The sequence below is a fragment of the Castor canadensis genome, chromosome 9, assembly GCF_047511655.1.
Source record: "Castor canadensis chromosome 9, mCasCan1.hap1v2, whole genome shotgun sequence".
Lineage (NCBI taxonomy): Eukaryota > Metazoa > Chordata > Mammalia > Rodentia > Castoridae > Castor > Castor canadensis.
The window spans coordinates 90,820,587-90,840,764 of NC_133394.1; the positions used below are offsets into that span (position 1 = coordinate 90,820,587).

General features: G+C 39.2%; 1 protein-coding gene and 1 long non-coding RNA gene across 5 annotated transcripts in view; one reads left to right on the forward strand and one right to left on the reverse strand.

Annotated features, from left to right (window-relative positions):
- Positions 1 to 3,320: 3,320 nt before the first annotated feature.
- Positions 3,321 to 7,451, reverse strand: LOC141410758 (uncharacterized). The gene is made up of 3 exons (XR_012435544.1): positions 7,053 to 7,451; positions 5,387 to 5,516; positions 3,321 to 4,242 (listed from the first exon to the last, which is right to left on the reverse strand). It is a non-coding gene; the product is annotated as an uncharacterized lncRNA (long non-coding RNA).
- A 2,006-nt stretch (positions 7,452 to 9,457) lies between these two features.
- Positions 9,458 to 20,178, forward strand: part of Cnot6l (CCR4-NOT transcription complex subunit 6 like) — a 111,073-nt gene continuing 100,352 nt past the window's right edge. The window contains exon 1 of one of the 4 annotated variants that reach the window (XM_074041932.1): positions 9,458 to 9,553. Coding sequence is in view for 2 of the 4 variants with exons in the window: in XM_074041931.1 (XP_073898032.1) it covers positions 9,816 to 9,820 (5 nt within the window). In the remaining 2 variants the exon portion in view is untranslated. Of the gene's footprint in view, positions 9,554 to 9,662; positions 9,821 to 10,389; positions 10,559 to 20,178 lie in introns of those variants that run through there. The other 3 variants (XM_074041931.1, XM_074041929.1, XM_074041930.1) reach the window with 3 other exon arrangements.

The window sequence follows — 20,178 nt, forward strand, 5'->3', positions numbered from 1 at the left end:
ACAAAGATTAAATGTTCTCTGGACAAACAGGAAAAACCTTTTTTTAGCCAACTCTGTTTTACTTTAAAGGACTTGGGCCTGGGGGGGGGGGTGATCATAGTTTTAATATGTTTTCTAGAAATGTAGCTTATGTAGAAATGTAAATTCAGGAAAGACTGTCTTTTGTTTTACTTGGAATTTTACCAAGAGCACTTCACCATTTTAGAAGTATCATGTCACATCTATAACACATGTATATATTGGTTTGCTTTATAACCATGGAATTCATACTAAAGCTACATGTAGATACAAGAATCTAACTTGTTTACTTTGCCTTCTAATTTCATGCCTGAGAATTTCATTATATTATTTCATAATAAATTACTTTGCTTTTAATTATCCTACTTATCATAGCTAAGGTATCATATTACTTTTTAAATAAATTGCTTATGTACTTAAGATATATTATTTATGCATGCCAAGTCAGGAGAACAAAGAAGATATCACAAAATATTTGCTATGAAAAGGGAACAATGAGTTGGATGGGGATGAGAACCATGCTCTAGGATTATATTTAATGGCAAGAAAATATATTAATAATATAGGATTGGTGGAAAAAGTATTATTTGTGGGTTGATTTCATTTTTACAAATACACACACACATCACACACTCAAGAACTCATACACTTTCCTCTGTAACATTAATCTTACAGGATCACAAAAATAAGAGAGAGAGAGAGAGCTAGTAACTCAGCTGAAGAGGTTTCTTATGTGCATTACAGTTCGGTAACATTTTAATGAAATAATTCATATACTTCATTTTAATTGTAGAAATATGGCAGTGTAAATTTGGGTTCCCAACAATCAGATGCAAAGCAAAGTGTAGGTTCTAATCCTGCCTTATTATTTAACCCAAGTCATTTAACTTTCACAGGCTTATTTTCTTAATGTGAAAAAAACAGACTTAAGCTATATTATCAATAAGATATGTCATTATATTCAGTATGTCGATTGGATAGTATAATCACTATGATTCTTTGCCTTATGGCCTATGACACTAAAACAAAGCTTTGTTGAGTATAGGTTTAGGTAGTGTTTCCCAAAGTAAGCTCCAAAGAACAGTGGTATAATGGAACATTTATGAATATTAATAACTTTCTATATTCAATATATTTGAGAAAACCCTGGATTAAATGAAGTTAAACATGTTATTTCAGTAAAATGTCTTAATTTTCTTGTTCAACTTAAGAGTGTTATACGTTTTCAAGATAAAAAAAGATGTAGTGTGTAGCATTTCCTGTTTTTATTTGAACACAGGATCTCCCCTCTATTCCCTGAGACTTTCATGGAAAATAATGTTTTGCATAGCAGGTGTTGTACTTACAAATTTAAGACGATATAGGGTATTTTCGATGTCTTTATTTTCAAAGGACTGAATCTCCCTGGTGAATTTTCAGGGATTATAACATGTTTAGTGACTCTCTTCAATCACATCACATGATGGAATCCTAACTTATAAGTTCAGTTTGACAAAAAGAAGGAAAACTTTTCAGGAAGCTAACCTGAAAAGGTTAGCTGAAGAACACAAATTAAAATTTGTGATGATTACGACTCGTTTTAGAACCAAAGAGTGAAATAGAGACTCTATGTTCATACCAGAAGATTTGCTACACTTCATAAATCTGTGGAAAAATGACAGGTTTGGTTGGCCTATTCAGTTAAAGTAGTTAAATTTAAAAGTTGTTCGTAGAAAAAAATCCAAATTTAGATATAAAAGAGTACTATTATAGATGGAAAATAAGCAGGAAGAAGTTAGAAGATTTGAAATATTAGAAATGTTGCTCTTTTCTGACAATTTTTGAAGAATAGAAAAGAATGGACAAAATAGCTAAATAAAGAAATAGAATATAATTCTGGGAAGAATACAAGTAGCAAAATTATCCCTGTTGTAGAAAAGAGCTAATTCTTTTAACTAATGATTATTTTGAAGGTCAGCTGATGGAGCTTCACTGAATTTGTTTTGTGTAGGTGTATCAGCATTTGGTGTTATTTAAAAAAAATCCAAAACTTAATTCTTGACGTTTAAAGAGTTATTCCAGATTATATGTCTCAAATTTCAAAATAGAAATTATTTAATGGGTAGAACACCTGTGTCCATTTAAAATTTTTAACATCTAGTTTCTTTGCTCTACCATAGAATATAATTCTGGCCACAGTTTCTAGCACAAATGGTGTATTAAAACTAATTTTAAGAACCAAGGAAAACTTAAATCATAGGGGCAAATCTGCCATCAAAATATAAACAAAACCAAATAGTCATATAATGAACTCTAAAACCACATTAAGCAAACCTTCCTTCCTTCCATCTTTCCTAACTGGTACTGGGGATTGATCCCAGGACCTTGTACATGCTAAGTACCCATTCTACCACACCCTCAGGCCAAGGCAGCTTTCATAACATATAAAGTCACTCAGGGAAAAATCAATATTGAATTCTATATTTCATCAAAGTGTTAAGTTCCTATGTGTACAGGGGCTCTGTGTGTGTGTATATATACACACATATATATACCATCAGCACTCAATGTAGAATTCAAATTCATGTATTGTGGGTCAACCAGATGTTATATGTCTTTTAATGGGATGCAACATGAAATACAGATCATACCTATAATGTATTCTAGTCAAAAGTGTTTAATTTGAATCCATTAAATCTTTAGCTTTTACATCTAGCTTACAGAAAACAGGGGATAGTATCTGAGTAATAGACAAACCAGAGGTTTGACATTTTTCAGATTGATTATCTTGTTTCTTTTAATAAGTCAGGGTTATATAAAAGAAAAAAAGGGGACCGTGCAAGATGAAGAGAAATTTAGCAGCCATATTAATTGGATGCATTATTTCTCCCTGGGTTGGAGACTGGTTTGGGCAAAGCAGCTCTAAAGGACTTTTTTGTGTCATTAACTGTATACGTGTGTGTGTGTGTGTGTGTGTGTGTGTGTGTGTGTGTGTGTGTGTGTGTGTGTATGGAGAGAGAATATTAGATAAAGAAAAATTTATTAAAATTTTAGTAAACCTCATTTACTGACAAATGGTCATAAATCAGGATATGTGATATGAATTTTGAGTTAAAAATACAGAAACAACTGAAAAGATATATTCCACTAAAGTGTTAAGTATAGTAGAAATGTAATTTTTTTGAGATAGAATCTCACTATTTGCTCAAGTTGGTCTTGAACTTTAGGACTCAACTGATACTCCCACCATAGCCTCCTGAGTACCTGGGACTATAGGCATGAACCACACTGCTCACTAATTTTTGTTTTACTTGTCTGTATTTTCTAATTTTCTGCAAAACAAATTCAGTAATAAAGGGTAATTAATTACAACAAAAGAACAAACATACCACTCAAAGAAATGAATGTTTTCTTCTAACTTTTCAGGTTGCACTTTTATAAGAGCAGGTATTTCTAGGAATCTTTTAAAATTGTTAAGAATCAACTCTTCTTGTCTTCTAAAGACCCAGGGAAAAGAACTTCAACTCCTCTCCTCACGCTAGGAAATGTAAGATGGAACCCTTTCTCTGCTGGGTTTTCCCAAGAAGAGAAGTAGCAAGCCTTATGGGCTAGAATTTGACATTCACTAGAGCACATTCTGTTGGTTAGGGTTGCTTGGTCCTAAAATACAACTCTGCATTTTCTTTTGCACTTCAGATATAGTGGACTGTGTTTTTAGCTCAAGTATGTTAGCACATCTGCACAGAGCCTCAGCACCTTCCACCATGGAGACAAAGCCTGCCATTCTCTCTCTTTCCACTTGTATCAGCCTGTCCACAAATCTCTTGCTGTTCCAGCTTCTCACATGTGACAGGACAAGTCAGCCAACCCAGCTCTTTTTGCTTACATGGGGAGGGCTCCCCACTTTGGCCTCACCCCATGGTGCAGCTAGTTCAGCATTCTCTTTAACACATTATGGGAAATACTTTTAAAGCCTATACCAAGTGTCTTTTTGTTGACAAAAAAATTCACAGGAAAATGTATGTGCTTTTTGAAAGAAATAAAAATGCTTCAAATAGAAAATTTAGAACACATGAAATATCCATTCCTAGCAATACTTTTGGAAAATTATGATATTATTATAGCACTGATTATAATTTTCTTAACAGATTCACATGTCAGTGTGAGGCCTTGGGTTGATGTCATACAGTGTTTCTATGATTCCAAGCTCTGGATTATTCTTGCTACATGGATTTTCATGTTGTTCTGAAAAACAAGAATAAGAAAAACAGAAGAGCACATTTATCTTTGATGCTTTTGGCATGAGAGCACAGTGACACTGGGATTTTTGTTAAGGCAGTTATGTGGGTCAATTCATGCATTAACATATAATCTTCTATCCACCAAAAGAATTAAATATACACGTAATTGGTGAAAATATAAACTTAATTGGTTAGATAGTGGTAAAAGCAGAAAGTAAGAGGGTAGGTTGATTTCTAGGGAACTGACTACAGTGTGCTATCATAAAACAAGGCACTAAAACTGATAATGAAGAAATCCGTTGCAAGGAGAGAGACAAAAAGAAACTGTTTTGTATGTGGTGCTAGAGATCAAACCCAGGGTCTCATGCATGCTAGGCAAGTACTTCTACCCCTGAACTACATACCCACCCTGTCTTATAATAATAATAAAATTATAAGCCTTATAATGATATGTAGAAATTTTATTTATTCTTTCTCATAATATCCTCACTTTTTAATATTTACTTTCATGTTGTTTAGGATGTACAATATTCTGTTTTTATTTCTCTATTTTTGATAGATGAGAAAGTTGAGAACTGAAAATCCTGGTAAGTTGCCAAAGGTAGTAAAACTATCATTTTAATGATAAAATCAGAAGTGGAACACATTACTCTTGCCTCTTAATCCAGTACAAATAGATCTGCATATTTCCTCAATTTTTCAGGTTATAGTTGACTGTAGATTATTTATAAAGAGATTTTAAAAAATTAAACACATGCTTTACTAAGCAAGCATTCTACTGCTTGAGCCGTTTCACCAGCAAGAAAACAGACAGAGGGTCATAGTTATAAAGAATCTTACAGAGCCAGCTACTTGCTCTCCAAAAACATGGAGAGACAGGAAGATTTATTCAGATCAGATATTAATTGGTAATTTGGAAAATTCATGGGTACTCTCTAAACATCAAATACTTTTAAAAACTGAGACAGAATGAACCAATTCTCCAATAATATAGCTAAATAAAAGTATTTCAGAACAAATTGTACTACATACTGCTGCTATGAAACCCATTGGGTCAAAAAAGCCAAACTTAAGGCAGAAGCGTCAAATGGGCAAATCACTTTTTAAAAAATTTTAGTTTTAATTGATACATGAATGTACATACTTACAAAATACAAGATACTTCAATATTCGTATACATTGTATAATGATTAGTTCTGGATACATCACCTCAAACATCATTAGACATCAGGGAGATGCAAAGGAAAACCACATGAGATATTACTTCATTCAGAGTGGCTATGATCAAAAAGACAAAAGATAACAAGTGTTGGTGTGGATGTGGAGAAAAGAGAACCATTACACATTGTTGGTGGCAATGTAAATTAGTATTGTAATAATGGAAAACAGTAAGGAGTTCCTGAAAAGAAATTAAAAATAGAAGTTTATTATCTACCAACACCACTACTGAGTACTTATCTATAGGAAATGAAATCACTATGCCAAAGAAAGACCCGCATTCTCATGTTTATTACAGCACTGTTCACAATAGCCAAGATATTTTCTATTGTATTCTAATTATAACTTAAAAAAATCACAGTATCAGACAAACATGAAAAATCCCAAGAAATGAGATATCAAAAGCAGGCTACTATTCTGTTGCAAGCTATTCTGTTGTAAAACTGCTTTTTAAAAAAATGGTCAAGGAGTTCATGCCTGTCATCCTAGCTACTTGGGAGGCAGAGATTGGGAGGGTTGTGGTTTGAGGCCAGCCCAGGCAAAAAGTTCAAGAGATCCCTACCTCAATCAATAAAAAGTGGGTGTGGTAGTATGTGCCTTTCACCTCAGTAGTTATGTGGAAGTGTAAATAGAATTGTGATCTAGGCCCTATTTCGAAAATAACAAGTGCAAAAGGACTGGCAGAGTGGGTTAAGTGGTAGAGTGCCTGCCTAGCAAGCACGAGGCCCTGAATTCAACCTTAAGTACTGCCAAACAAACAAAAATGCTAGGGAAGTATGGCAATACACAACTGTAATCCCAGCACTTGGGAGACTGAGTCAGAATAGTGAGTTTGAGGTCAGCCTGGGTTACATAGTGAGACCCTCTCTCAAACAAAACCCCTAAACAAAACAAAACAAATGGTTAGGGCTAGGGATGTAGCTCAGGGGTAGAGCCTGTCTGGCACTTCAGTTCCTAGTACACCCCCTGCCACCACCACCACCAAAAAAAAAAAAAGATGCTAAGTGTTTTTGGAATGTCTTTTGAATTGGAATCTTTAAAATATCACTTAGGATTTAATTATTATGCATTTGTTCAGCCAATTATTTGAAAATGATCATTTCTCCAATGCCAATCTGATTGGGCCTTTGAGACAATCTATTTTTTGGATGACATAGTTATGTTAGTTAATATATAAATGTTGAGGGCTGGGGATGTAGCCCAGTGGAAAAGCCTTGCCTAGTATGCTGGAGGCCCTGGGTTTGATCCCTAGCATGGAGGGGATGTGTGTGGAAGGCAAAAGTATTGCTTTCCTTTTTTTTTTTTTTTTGTTTTTAGTCAATCCATTTGATACAGTATAGAAACATCTTTGGGAGTACAGATTACTTAAATTTAATCTGAATTCAATTGACTTTTCAAATGACATCCACTATTCCTAATTCTAAACGTTACAATCACCCCCAATGGATTGTGATGCATTTACTGTTTAAAAATTAGATGCCTACAATGAACATTCAATATATAAAATCTGAGCTTCAGAACCAGTAGCCCCAACATTTATTAGTGCTTCTTTAACATTCACTATGATCCTCTCCCTTTTCCCCACACCGGACTTACTTTTAGGCAGCCTGTGACAGTGGGCAGTTATCAGATGGCTTAAGTAAAAATGCCAGTGCTATCAGTCTGTCCTTCTAGTCATTATTGTGACTGTTTTGTGTCACCTTTCATACTTTCATTTCTGGTTTGTTCTGTAAGAACTTCCTGTTTATGTTTCAGCTTCCTCCTATAAGGACTATGAACTACATAAGCATCAGGGCTAATTGACTGTGTATCTCCAATGCACAGTAGTCTCTAAAACATAATATGCCCTCTGTATACATTTGTTTATTGTGTATCAGTGAAAAGCTAGTCTACAGGTATTTGAAGAAACTTAGGTCTACAAGGATATCACATTGACTGACTTACATTTTTCAGGCATTTATTTCCCTCTTTCTTTCAACATTTGGTAGTATTTTTCCTTTGAGAAAGTGTATGTCAAGGAGAAATGCTGGGTAAGGAAGATGTCATGGAGGCAGTCTCTGTTCTGGGCTTCTGAAGTGACTTGTTTGGCTTTATTGCTTACAAAGTCAAAGATAATTATTCATTATAAGTTCACCTAAACCCTAAGTAGGGAATGAAGGAGACTTCTTCCAGAATTAAGGCCATTTGGACACCTTTTACAAAGAGTGGTGAGGGGGAGGTGCTGCTAGGAAGGGAAATGGAAACCTAACCTGGGCAGCCTGCCCTCTCTGCTTCTTTACTCACTCACTCACATTTCCTGGTGATCAGATGAGAGTCGTGCAGTTGTTTTTCTGCAGTGGTGGACTTTAAATGCTGTTCAGTTCTGTCTAAAAGGTTTGCATTTTTACTGCTTTTTTTTTTCCCTCAGGAGAGATAGGCACTTCGCATTCAATAATAGTTGATGGATTGCAACCAACACAGCATGATTAATGTGCTAAAAAAAACCCCCGCTCCTGTGGGGGGTAAACATACTGAACAGTACTAATATACCCTAGACGAGCCCTGGTAAATACACCAGCCTGGTGCGTGCACTGACAGATTTTTGTGCAAAACTGCAGTAACAGCACTCTGCCTCTAGAGCCCGTGTAATTTGCTTTATGGATTGTTGGTGGTAAAAGCTGAAGCTGGCCCACAAAAACAAACTTAAAATATCCAGGCCACATCCACACATTCAAACCTGGTAATTCAGGTTTACATTGAAATGTTTTCATTCTGTAGCTGGCACAAATAAACCGTCAACCACATGTATCGCGAGAAGGGATGATTAGAAAGTAGGACGAGATTATCGGAGAGCGTCACAGGTTCTTTTATTTACCCTTCACCATGCAATTTACAGATGCTAACCGTTAAAAACCCACTGAAGATGTGTGGAAACATCTCGTTGGTCCCTTCACCTCACCTGACGTCCCACTAACCACCCACACCTGCCCTCAGCTTGGCTGTCAGATCGCCCGGGGCGAGCGCCCAGTGTGCCTAAGAACACGGGTGAGGCGGTGTCACCGGTCTTTTCCCTGATAGCCGTATGGACGTGGGTTTTTAATAACCTTCAAGTCTTCTCAGCTCTGCTATTCGCTGAAGCAAATAATTCGAAAACAGCAAGGGTGCCTGGCATGGTGACTCGCCAGTAATCCCAGCACTCGGGAGGTAGAGGCAGAAGGATCCCGAGCTGGAGGCCAGTCTGGACTACATAGCGGTACCCTATCTCAGGAAAGGGGGAAAAAAAAAAAAGGAAGAAAAGAAAAGAGCAAGGGCAAAAGGGAAAATGAGCAAGACCACTTGGCTCCGACAAGCGCACGCGCACCTCGAGGAAGCGCTGCGCTCGGGGGGCGGGGCCAAAGCGCGGCGCTAGAGCTCCGCCCCGCCGCCGCTCCGCCTCCCCCCTCACCCTCCCCTCTTCGCCGGGGAGTGACTGACTCCCGCCAGCCCCTCCACGTCAATCAACTCTCCTCCTCGCACTGTGCACCTTGTTATTAATCTCGATACCGATATCGCCCGGACGCCTGTCCCCCGGCTCGCGGGGGTGTGAACGTGTGTGAGAGCGAAGGCACCGAAAACTGGCGTCTCGGCTTGGCCTCGGCCCTGGCAGCACCCAGCGCAGCAGCAACCCCCGCAGCGGCGGCAGCCCCACTGCCAGGAGGCCAAGGCCAAGGCCAGGCTCTGTGAAGCGCTCGGAGCACTAGCCGCGGCTGCGGGGGCGCCGCTTCCTCCGGCTGAGGCCTTCGCGTTCGCGGCCGCGGAGCCTTTCCTGCGCGCCCAGGGTCACCGTCCTCGAAGTCCGGCGACACAGCCCTCGTCCCCCTCCCCGATCCGTCTCCTCCTCGCTCCCTTCAGCCGTCCTTCGTCTCCTCTGCAGTTCATCCGGCGGCCCGGCCCGGCCCGCCCGCCCCGCGTCCCCTCCGGCCGGTGCCTCTCCCCCCGGCGGGCTGCCTGCATGTCTTTGCTGCCCTCAGCCCCGCCGCCACCGCCGCCGCCGCCTCCCCCGCCGCCGCAGCCCCAGCAGCAGCCGCCCCGCCGCCGCCGCCGCCGTCGCCGCCGGGACCCTGGCGCGCTGAATGCAGGTGAGGAGGGGGCGCGGGCCCCCGGCGACCCGGGCCGGCGCGCCCGCCCGCGAGCCCGGCCTTGGCCCTGCCGGCGCACGGCTTCCCCTCGGGGCGGGCGTGGGTGTTCGTGTTTGCGTCTGCGGCCGCCGAGCCGCTCCGCTCTGCTCCGCTCCGGAGGGGAAGCATCTGTGCGGGCCTAGTGCGCGCCCGCGTGTTTGTGTGTGTTTCCCCTGCCGCGGGGAAATGGCTGCTCTCGCTCCTTCTGGGCCAGGAGAGGAGAATGAGGTAGTGTTTTCATGCGGCGGGGTGGGACCGGGAGTGCCGGGTTGAGGAGCGCGTCCCGGGGGAGTGGGGTGGAGGGGGACGAATGTGTGTGGGTGGGTGTGCGAGTTGGGACGGCGGCGGGCGGGCGACGGCCCGAGGACCCGCGGCGAGTGGGTGTGTGTCGGGCGCTGGAGGGGGCGGCGGGCCGGCCGCGTCTCCGAGCGGGCGAGGGTTCCGGCGTGTGTGTCGGGAGGGGTCCAAGCCTCTGGGGTCGGCTTGCGTGTGTCCGGGGCCCCCGAGTGGCGAGTCCCTCCCCCTTTGTGAGAGCTGCTCGGCGGGGACCGGGCCGAGAAGGCCGAGTGGCGTGGGACCCACGGCCGCCGGGCTGCAAGGGTGCAGGCCGGCGCCGCGCCACGGTTCCCGGGACTGGGACCGCGGCAGGAAGCGCGCCGGCCTGCAGCGCGGCCTAACCGCCTCTTCGCCCGCCCGGACGCCCCCGGGACGCCCGGCTCGCGCCGGCCCTGGGCGCTGCTTCGGGCCTGGGCAGGTGAGGGCGCGGGCAGGACGCGCCCTGTGCGGTTGCCCCGCCGCCTCCGCGTCTCCAGGGAGAGGCCATGGCTTACTCTGACGTTCAACTGCAAGCCTTCCCCGCCGGCCGTGGGACCCGAGGGAAAGTGGATTAGAGTCGCCAGTTTTGGGATTCGCGCTGTTCAGAGCCCTTCTGTCACCCTTCTCTCAAGGCTGTGTGGGGGCGCCTAAGTAAATATTTTTGGTTTTTCTTCCAGATACTTTCTCGTTGCTCAGATGTATTTTTTCCCCCCTAAGAAAAATCTCCTTGGAGGGGCGGGAAAAGAAAGGGAAACTGGCTTCCCTGGCCTGTGGTGTCGGTGGGATTGGACAGATTTCGTGCATTTGAAATTGTTTTATCCTGCCTCCTAGGGGGAAAGGCGCGTACGCGCCTGCCCGGGAGGTTGGCGGGGAAGAGGAAGCTGTCATCTTCCTTAACTCGCCAGCGAGCTGGGTTTAGGCTGTTGAGGATCATGCCCAGGCAGTGGAGCCGAGCTGTTGGTACACATCGGAAGCACGTTGCCACATTTGAGAAGACACTGCCTTGTTGCTGCTCCTTATCTTAATTGTCAGTCAAGGTAGTCATGCACAACAAACAAGTTTTCCTGTCCTCTACTCAGTGTGTATTCTTAGAAACTATTTTGAGAGTAGTTGAAGCAAAAAGTGGTTATAAAGATCAATTTACTGCCAGTAGGCGAACAGCGCATTTCAGAACCAAATATAAATGGCATTCGGGTGTTCACTGATTTGCTTCACTCTCTTTACATTTGTATTTAGCTCACCTAGGCAGAACCCTACTATGAATGAAGTCGTAATACGCGCTTGATGCTTTTAGGCCGTGGTCTGTGTAATGGCCAGGGAGTGCTCGTCCCATAAAGAAATAGCTGTGCTGTTCACTGGGAATGGGGGGGGGGTGGAGACTGGAAGGGTGAAAAGCTCTTTTCTGTTACCACTGCTTGAAAAACAGTTTAACACATGTAGCTCAGTAGAAAAAGGACTCGTTTTACAGAACTGGGCTAGGACCCTTCTTATGCCATGTTTCTTAGCTGTTTGGCTTTAGGCAAAGTATCTGGTTTTTATATATCTCTATCTTAGTGGGGAGATGATACCTTTTCAGTAAAGTTGTGAGAATAGGATGGCAAAACATGTTTTGCACATAGTAGATGCCTCCTGTAACCCTGATTATGAGTTAGGGAAAGCACTTACTAGTACAAATACTCATTAATTACCTGGAGCAATACTGTGTAACTGTGAGTTATTAATCGAGATAATGGAGCTGGGGACATAGCTCAGTGGTAGAGCTTTTGTCTAGCATGTGTGAGGTTGTGAATTCTGTGTCCAGTACTGGGGGGAAAATGGAATATTTTAGTTATTTAATATACATAAAGCACATGTAAATATCTTTTAGTGTATATAAGAAGTTCTTTTTCTAGAAATACTTTTTAATACAGTATTGTATATTAGTTTATAGAGAAGTCATACTTCATTTTTTCCCATATTTTTGAATAGCCCATCTGTTTCATTTCCTTTTATGAGTGTGTGCTGTGTAGCCCTAGAAATTTTTGTTTTAAATTCTGTACATATTCTAATCAAGTGTTAAAAAAGGTCAAGGGCCCAGAGTATCTACAAACATAAGTGTCAAAAAAATGCTATATAATTGTCCTTTTAGTTCCTAATGACTGATTCTGGGAAACAAAGCCTCTTGGAATATTTTTCTGAGTGGGAGCAGAAATCCTGAAGTAACTTCCCCTAATTTTCCATTTTAATTGTTTTGTGAGGAGTAGTAAATGTATTGCTCACTAAATTTTAACTGCATCATGTGGGCAGAAAAAAATAGTATGGAGTATAAGGTAAAGCTAATGGAAAGGCTAATTCAAAGATGCTTTCTCCCTTTTTTTATGGTGAGGGCAGGGCAAAGAGAATGTGGGAAGTTTCATTGGTTTAGGTTTATATCTCTGTTTACAAATGCCAGTTTTCCCATTTAGGTCTTAGATCATTGTTTGTATTAGTAATGATAAACTGTAAAAAAAGCACTAGATTTTTCTAAAACTAAAATGTCAAAGCATCCAGTGTAACTTTCCAGTAGCAATAGGATTTTATTTTATTTAACTTTAATTTTTTTTATTTTATCATTTTTACAGTTTCTCACATGTGTATACATTGTTTGGGCAGTGCAACTTTTTATACATAAAAATTTCTGTGAAGGACAGTAGGGGCAATTTTATTAGAATGCAAAATATTAAACTTAGTGTGTTGTGGCTATGGGTACATTTACAATGAACAGAGTTATCTGTCATATTTAAAGGAAGAATTCTTGCCTTAAATACAAATAATTTTTAATACTTTAAAAAATAAAATAGTAAATTTTATCTTAGTATTTGGTAATTTTCATTAGATATTATGAATTATGGTATTTTAATTTAGGAGAATTAGGGAAGACATTTCTCTCTAATCATGAAAGCAGGATGATATTGAACTGTTAAGATTTTTGAGTCCTGGGCATGATGGTGCATGCCTGTAATACTGGCACTGGGGAGGTAGAGGTGGGAGTATTGAGAGTTCCAGACTAGTCTGGGCTGCATTGTTTTGAGACCCTATTTGTTTAAAAAAAAAAAAAAAACAAAAAAAAACCAAAAACAAAACCCCAAAACAAAACAAAGTATTTAAACAGTGAAGTTTATTGTTAATAGTGAAACTACTCATTGTATAGGTTACAGGAATTATGTTACAAAAAATCAAGGTGGAATTATGTTACAAAAAATCAAGGTGGAATTCAGGCCTGGTGGTGCAAGCCTGTAATACCAGTGTTTGGGAGGCAGAGAGGCTTGAAGATTGACATTTCAGTCCCCTTTGGGCTATGCAATATTACTTTGTCTCAAAAACAAACAAACAACAAAAAAAAGTGAAGATGGAAATTTTTGAGGTTTGAAAATTTGATGTTACTTTCAGGGACCATTAAACTGTCTTTCCACCCTGGCATCATGGCACAGGCCTGAAGTCACAGCACTCAGAAAGTGGAGGCAGCCTGGACTAAATAGTAAGAGCCTGCTCAAAGAACCAAAACCAAACACAAATACACCCCTCCCTCCAAACCAAAGACAATCTTTCAAAAAATATTCATTATAAACATTTTTAGAGGGAATTGGAATACTTAGAAATTCCTGCATGTTTTACTTTGGATAATGCTACGTAGAGTAATACACTCCAAAATTTCGGTGATTTAACACAGTTTATTTTTTGCTGACATGACAGTTTAGAGCTGGTGCTCTTGGTTTGCAGGCTTGTGGCTTTCTTCCATGTGGTAATTTTGAGATCCAGACTACTTTATGACTCCACAATATCTAGAGTTTTGGAATCCTGTCATTGCACATGGACCATTTTTTTCAGAACCGTTATACTGAAAGTGACAAACATCTCCCCAAATTTCATTGGCAAGAATTTGTCACAGAGTCTTTTTGAATATAGTGAAGATGGGAAATGCAATCCCTGGATAGTGGTTAGCTTGGCAGTCTGTGCTACAAAGAACATTTCATGATGTTGTTTTAGATGGTAGCATGTATTTATGCAATTCTATCTAAAAGGCAAATTATAATATTTAAGAATTGCTTTCTATCTTCAGAGTGAAATTGTGTGTGGAGGGAAGAAAGGGAGAGAGGACAGGCAGGAAGGGACAGGAGCCACAAGAGGACAAGGAGGAGAGGCTTGAATGACAAGTGAACTTCAGCTATTTAAAAGGTGGATAGTTTTTTGGAAAATTTTAGTTGTATATATAACATTTGGTAGGCCTCTTCTAGTCATTACTATCCAGTTATTGATTGTCATTGTGTTTTTCTGTGTTCTAGCTGTTTGAGTTACTTCTCTATGTACTTTGAAGTCAGTTGAGATTAGTAGACCAAAACTTGGATTTCTCTTTCTGGGATATAGTTTCATAGGAAATATATTTTTGGGTTTTTTGAGGTTTTTTTTTTTCTGTTGGTGGGATGGCACTCTGTTAATTTTACTTTATACTTTAAAGAAATATTACTTAGGTGAATCTTACCATGTTCTGCTGTTTGCTACTGCTGTCTTTGTAATTCTAAAGTCATTAAAATTAATATATGTGAACCTTAATCCAGAAGTATCACCAAAACCATCAAATGAAGAACAAAGACTTATTATTAACTTGGGCTTCATGATGAAAATACTACAACTTTCTTTTACTAACTGCACTAATACTAGACCTCTTTATTGAGCTAAATGGATTTTATCTCTGGACAACTTGAATTTTCATTGCCTAGGATTCTGATAATGTGAAACCTCAGCTCTATATCACCTTTGCTTATTTTTTTCTACAAGACCTTGTTTTTTTTCTTCCCTTCCTCTCTACATCCCTCCCTCCCTCCATCTTCACCAGAATGAAGATTTTTGAGTAGTCTGATTAACATTTCCATTGTAAATATTTCTGACATTTTGCATCTTAAAAATTAAAAACTTTATTTGAGGACAAACTTACACCCATTACTCTGCCCAGTTCTAAAAAGAAGTAAGAATGTAGAAGAGACTCTTGAAAAGCTTATAGTTTGAATAAAAGAGATTAAGCATGTAAATTAGTTATTTCAAAACAAATGAGCCAAGTACAAGCCAACACCATATAAACTATGCAGACATACTGAGAGGAGTAGGAGTAACGATAGGGCATGGTTTGTGGGTCAGAGAATACTTAATGAAAAGGTTGGTTTTTAAAACGACTTTTTTGATATATAATTCACATACTTTAGAACTAACTCATTTATGGTATACATCTCAGTGGTTTTTAGTATAATCATGCTTCTGCAACTGTTACAAGTCAATTTTCATCTCCTGAGTCACCCTTCTTTCTCCTGCTGCCCATACTTTTACCACTGTCACTGATAGAAACTTTTTTTTTCCCAGAGTCTTGCCATGTAGTTTAGATTGACTTTGAACTTGCTCTGTAGCCCAAGCAAGCCTCAGACTTACTATCCTTTTGTTTCAACCTTCTGAATGTTGAGATTAGAGGCATGTACCAGTCAGTGTGTACCACCATGCCTGGCTGTATTCTGCATATTTGATAAAAATGGAATATATGGTTTTTTAGGATAACTTTTTTCACTTACCATGTTTTCAAGGTTTAGCCATGTCATCACATGTACTAGTGCTTCATTTTTTTGGATGGCTGAAATATATACCATTTCACGGATGAACCACATTTTGTTGATCCATTAATCAGTTGATGGATGCTTGTATTGTTCTCATAATAAATCATGCTGTAAGCATTGATTTCCAAGTTTTTTTATTTATAGCCACACACTTGTGTTTTTTTTGCTGCTGCTGTTGTTTTTTGGTGGTACTTGGGTTGAATTCAGGGCCTTTCCTGGCAAGCTCTCTACCACTTCAGCCGTGGCTCCAGTCCTTTTTGCTTTAGGTTATTTTCCATATAGGAGCTTATGTTTTTGCCCAGGTCAGCCTGGGACTGCAGTCCTTCTACCTGTGCTTCCCGTGTAACTGGGATTATAGACATGAGCCACCACCTCCAGCTTATTGATGGACATGGTGGTCTCACTAACTTTGGGCTGGCCACAGTCTGTGCTCTTCTCTCCCTCTCTGAAGTACCTGGGATTACAGGCATAAGCCACACTCCTGTCATGTTGCAGTTCTTTTGTGTATATACATACCAGTGGAATTGTATCATATTGTAGATACTTTATGTGTAAACTTGTGAGAAGCTTTTAGACTATTTTCAGAAACAAATACCTTCACTATTTTACGTTTATACCAGCAGTGTATGAGAGCACTATATTCTCCACTCTTTTTTTGTTTTTTTAAATCTTTCCTAGTGGGTGTGAAGTGATGGCTCTTGGTTTGATGTGCATTTCCCCTTGGGTGATGGTGCTGATCATCTTTTTATGTTTAAAGGCCATTCCTATATGTGTTTTGGAGAGATTGTGTGAAGAGATGCAAATTCTTTGCCCATTTTATATTTGTTCCTTATTTTCTTATTGAGTTGTAAGACTCCTTAACATACTATAGATAATGTCCCTTACAAAATAGATGATTTTGTAAATATTTCCCTCATTTTGAGTTGTCTCTGTTTTGCTGATGATATCCTCTGAAGGACAATGGTTTTTAGCTTGATGAGTTAATTTTCCTTTTTCTTTTTGTGCTGGGGAGTGAATCTAGAGTCTTCATGCATGCCAAGAAATAACTCTACTATTCACTACATTCTCAAGTCTTTCTGAGGTCAAGTTTATTTAGTTGTGTTGCTTGTGCTTTCTGTGTAATAGCTAAGAAATTTGCATGATCTAGAGTCACAAAGATCATTGCCTTTATGTTTTGTTCTAAAAGTATTATAGTTGTGACTTTTACGTTTCTTGATCTCTTTTGAGTTTGTGGTCCGATGTAGGGGTCTGAGATTTCTTTGCATGTGGATATGCATATGTTTCAGTACTATTTGTTAAAAAGATTGTTCTTTACCTATCTAGTTGACTTGTCACCTTTGTCAAAAATCAATGGCAAATGTGAGGGTTGAAGTTTCTACTTCCTGTGCTATTCCACCTATTATGTTTATCCTTATGACAACCTAATTTGCTATGTATCTAAATGAGAAGTGAAGTCCTCCAACTTTTTTTTATTTTTCAAGATTATTTAGCTATTTGGATCTCTATATTTTATTTCCATATCAATTCTAGGATCAGGTTGTTAGCTTGTTCTAAGAAGCCAGCTAGAATTTTGATGGGGAGTGTGATAAATCAAGATCAATTTGAGGAGTGTTGCCATCTCAACAATATTGTATTCCTTCCCATGAACAGGGGATGTCTTTCCATTTGTTTAGATCTTTAATTACTTTCAACAGTGTTTGATATTTCTCAGAGACATTTTGCATTTCTTTTGTTGCATTTATCCCCAATATTTTGTTCTTCTAGATGCAATAACAAATTGAATTGTTTTCATTTCATTTTTGAGTTGTTCATTGTATAAAAACAATGATTTTTGTGCATTGATCTTGATTCTGTAACCTTACTGAACTTAACCTAACAGTTTTTAATGGATCCTATATAATTTTTTTCATGTAAACAAGGAATATGTCACCTACAAATAATGTTATCCTACCCCACATAAATGCATTTTATTTCATTTTCTTGCTTAATTACCCTGGCTGGAACCTCCAGTTCACAGCTGGAAAGAAGTGTCAAGAACAGAAACTTGACTTGTAGCAAATCTTGTCTTGTTTCTGATCTTAGGGGGAATACATTAAGCCTTTTACCATTAAGTATGAAGTTAGCTGTGGATTTTTCTTAGATGGCTTTTGCCAGGTTAAGGAAGTTCACTTCTGTTCATAGTTCTGTGCTTTCTTCTTGAGAAGGTGTCAAGGTTGAGTTTTGAGGGAAATGTGAAACATGGATTAGAAAATGAAGATTCTGTATTCAGAAATGAAGGCAAATAATGTCTTTTGTGGATGTGGGACTAGACTTTTCCCCCCCTTTTCTTTTCCTTCCTTCCTGCTCTTTTCATGGTCTCTCATATGCACATACGCACATTTGGACATTTGGGAGGCCCTGAGCTTTTTTTTTTTTTTTTTTTTTTTTTTTTGGTGATACTGGAGCTTGAACTCAGGGCCTCATGCTTGCTAGGCAGGTACTCTGCCAGCCTTTTTTTGTGTTGGGTATATTTGAGATAGGCTCTGGTGTGAATTATTTGCCTGGGCTGGCTTAGAACCACTCTTCTCCTGATCCCTGCCTCCCAAGTAACTAGGTTTACAGGTGTGAGCCACCAGCATCCAGCTAGGCCCTTTAATTATTTATTGAAGATTTGAGCAATTCAGATTTCTTGTTTATTTGATGGATTTTTTTCGAGAAAGGGTCTTGAGAACTATTTGCCCAGGCTGGCTTCAACTGAGATCTTCCTGATCTTTGCTCCCTGAGTAGCTGGGATTACAGGGGTGAGCCACCAGTGCCTGGCGCAATTCAAATTTCTTGAGCAGTAGAGAAAATTTTTTTTTTTTTTAAACAAAAGTTCAGTAAAAACAGGGTGAACTTCTTCCTAATTAGTTTTATAGCTAGGATGGAAGGGGATCACAGGAAGCAGAGAGAATTCTAAATTGCAAAAGAAGTGCTAACTATAAAATTAAAAAGAATCGACTAAACTTTTGCCATATTGGGGGTGTGGTTACTGAAGAATTCTGTTTAGTCTAATGTAGTTAGAATGAAAGGCATTCTGGCTTTTCTCTCCAAAAACATTTCGGCATCAATGATTTTGTTTTTGTAAGTTTTTAAAAATCTAAATCGATTTCTTAGGAAAATTCTCTGTAAGACAGTGCTGTTTCATTTGCTCTGGTTGTAATTACCCTTTAATTTTTGAAATTTTAATTTTGTTTCCATACAGCTCTGTTCTGATTAAATATTTTCTAAAAATTTTATCCTTCATCTATAAATGTCAGTAGTAAAGTAACTTTGAGTTTGTATCTTTGTGCTCATAAGGTATAATTGGAAAGTGATTATAGAATTTTTGTTTTATATTCTTTTTCGTAGGATTACTTTCTACTTTTAAAATCTTTAAATTTTTTTATAGATAAAATCTATTTTAAAAAATGTGACTCATCATTCATATTGAATAGATGCCTGATTTTAGGCTTTCAGATACTGTTTTAATTTATTAATGAAATTGGTGACACAAATAGAGGTTAAAATACTTTTTCTTATACTCATCTTTTGCAAAGAAACATCCCTGTGTAATTTATAGTTTAAATTTTTAATTTCTCTTTTTATATATTACTTAGATTTCCAAAATGGGTAACATAGATCAGAGTTAAATAGTTATAAATATTGTTAAGAGAATAAAACTAAATTTAGGTTATGCCAAACTTAATGTTCTATTCAAAGACTTGGGATCTGTACATATATACCTATTGCTTTCTAATCATAATGTTTATTATATTTAAGCAAACAGAACCTCCAAACTGCCTACAGGGTATGTTCTAATATAGATTGATATTTTGTTCAACCTTTGGCAACATCTTGTAGGTATTCATATAAATCTATGAACTAATATGTTAATTATATACAGAATGGTAACTACGTTAGTGACTTTTCATTGCTATGACGAAGTACCTGATAGGAGCAACTTAAAGGGGGAAAAGCTTATTTTGGCTCACAGGTTGTGAGGTTTCAGTCTGTGGTCAGCTGGCTCCATTGCTTTTAGGACTGTCAAGGGAGAAACATCACGGCAGAGGAAAGTTGCTTGCCTTAATGGCTGCCTGGAAGCAGAGAGAGAGTGGTCTGGAGACAAGATAGGACCTTCCAGGGCATGTCCTCAGTGACCAACTTCTTCTGACTGGGTCCTACCTCCTAGTTTCCCATTAATGACATTAAATTATGAATCTGCCAAAGGGCTAACTCACTGATTAAAAACCCTCACATTCAAGGCACTTTCTAGAAGTCCAACACCTGGCAACCAAGCCTTTATAACACATGAGCCTTTGGGGGACATTTCAGATTGAAACTGTAACAGTAACCTTGAACAATAGATGAATTTGAGTCACTGAGATCTAGTTGGATGTGTTGGTGCACACCTGTAATTCCAGCACCCAGAAGGCTGAGGCAGGCATATTTTGAGTCCAAGACCAGACTGGACTACATTGTGAGTTCACAGCCAACCTGTGCTGCATAGAAAGATCCTGTCTCAAAAAAAAAAAAGTATATTGAACCTATTAGTATGTATTTCGTAAGCTGCTTCTGACCATAAACTATTATTACATTCAGGAATCTGAGAAATAAAAACAAAGTTTGGATATAGTCTTGTGTGGTGTATGTGTGTGT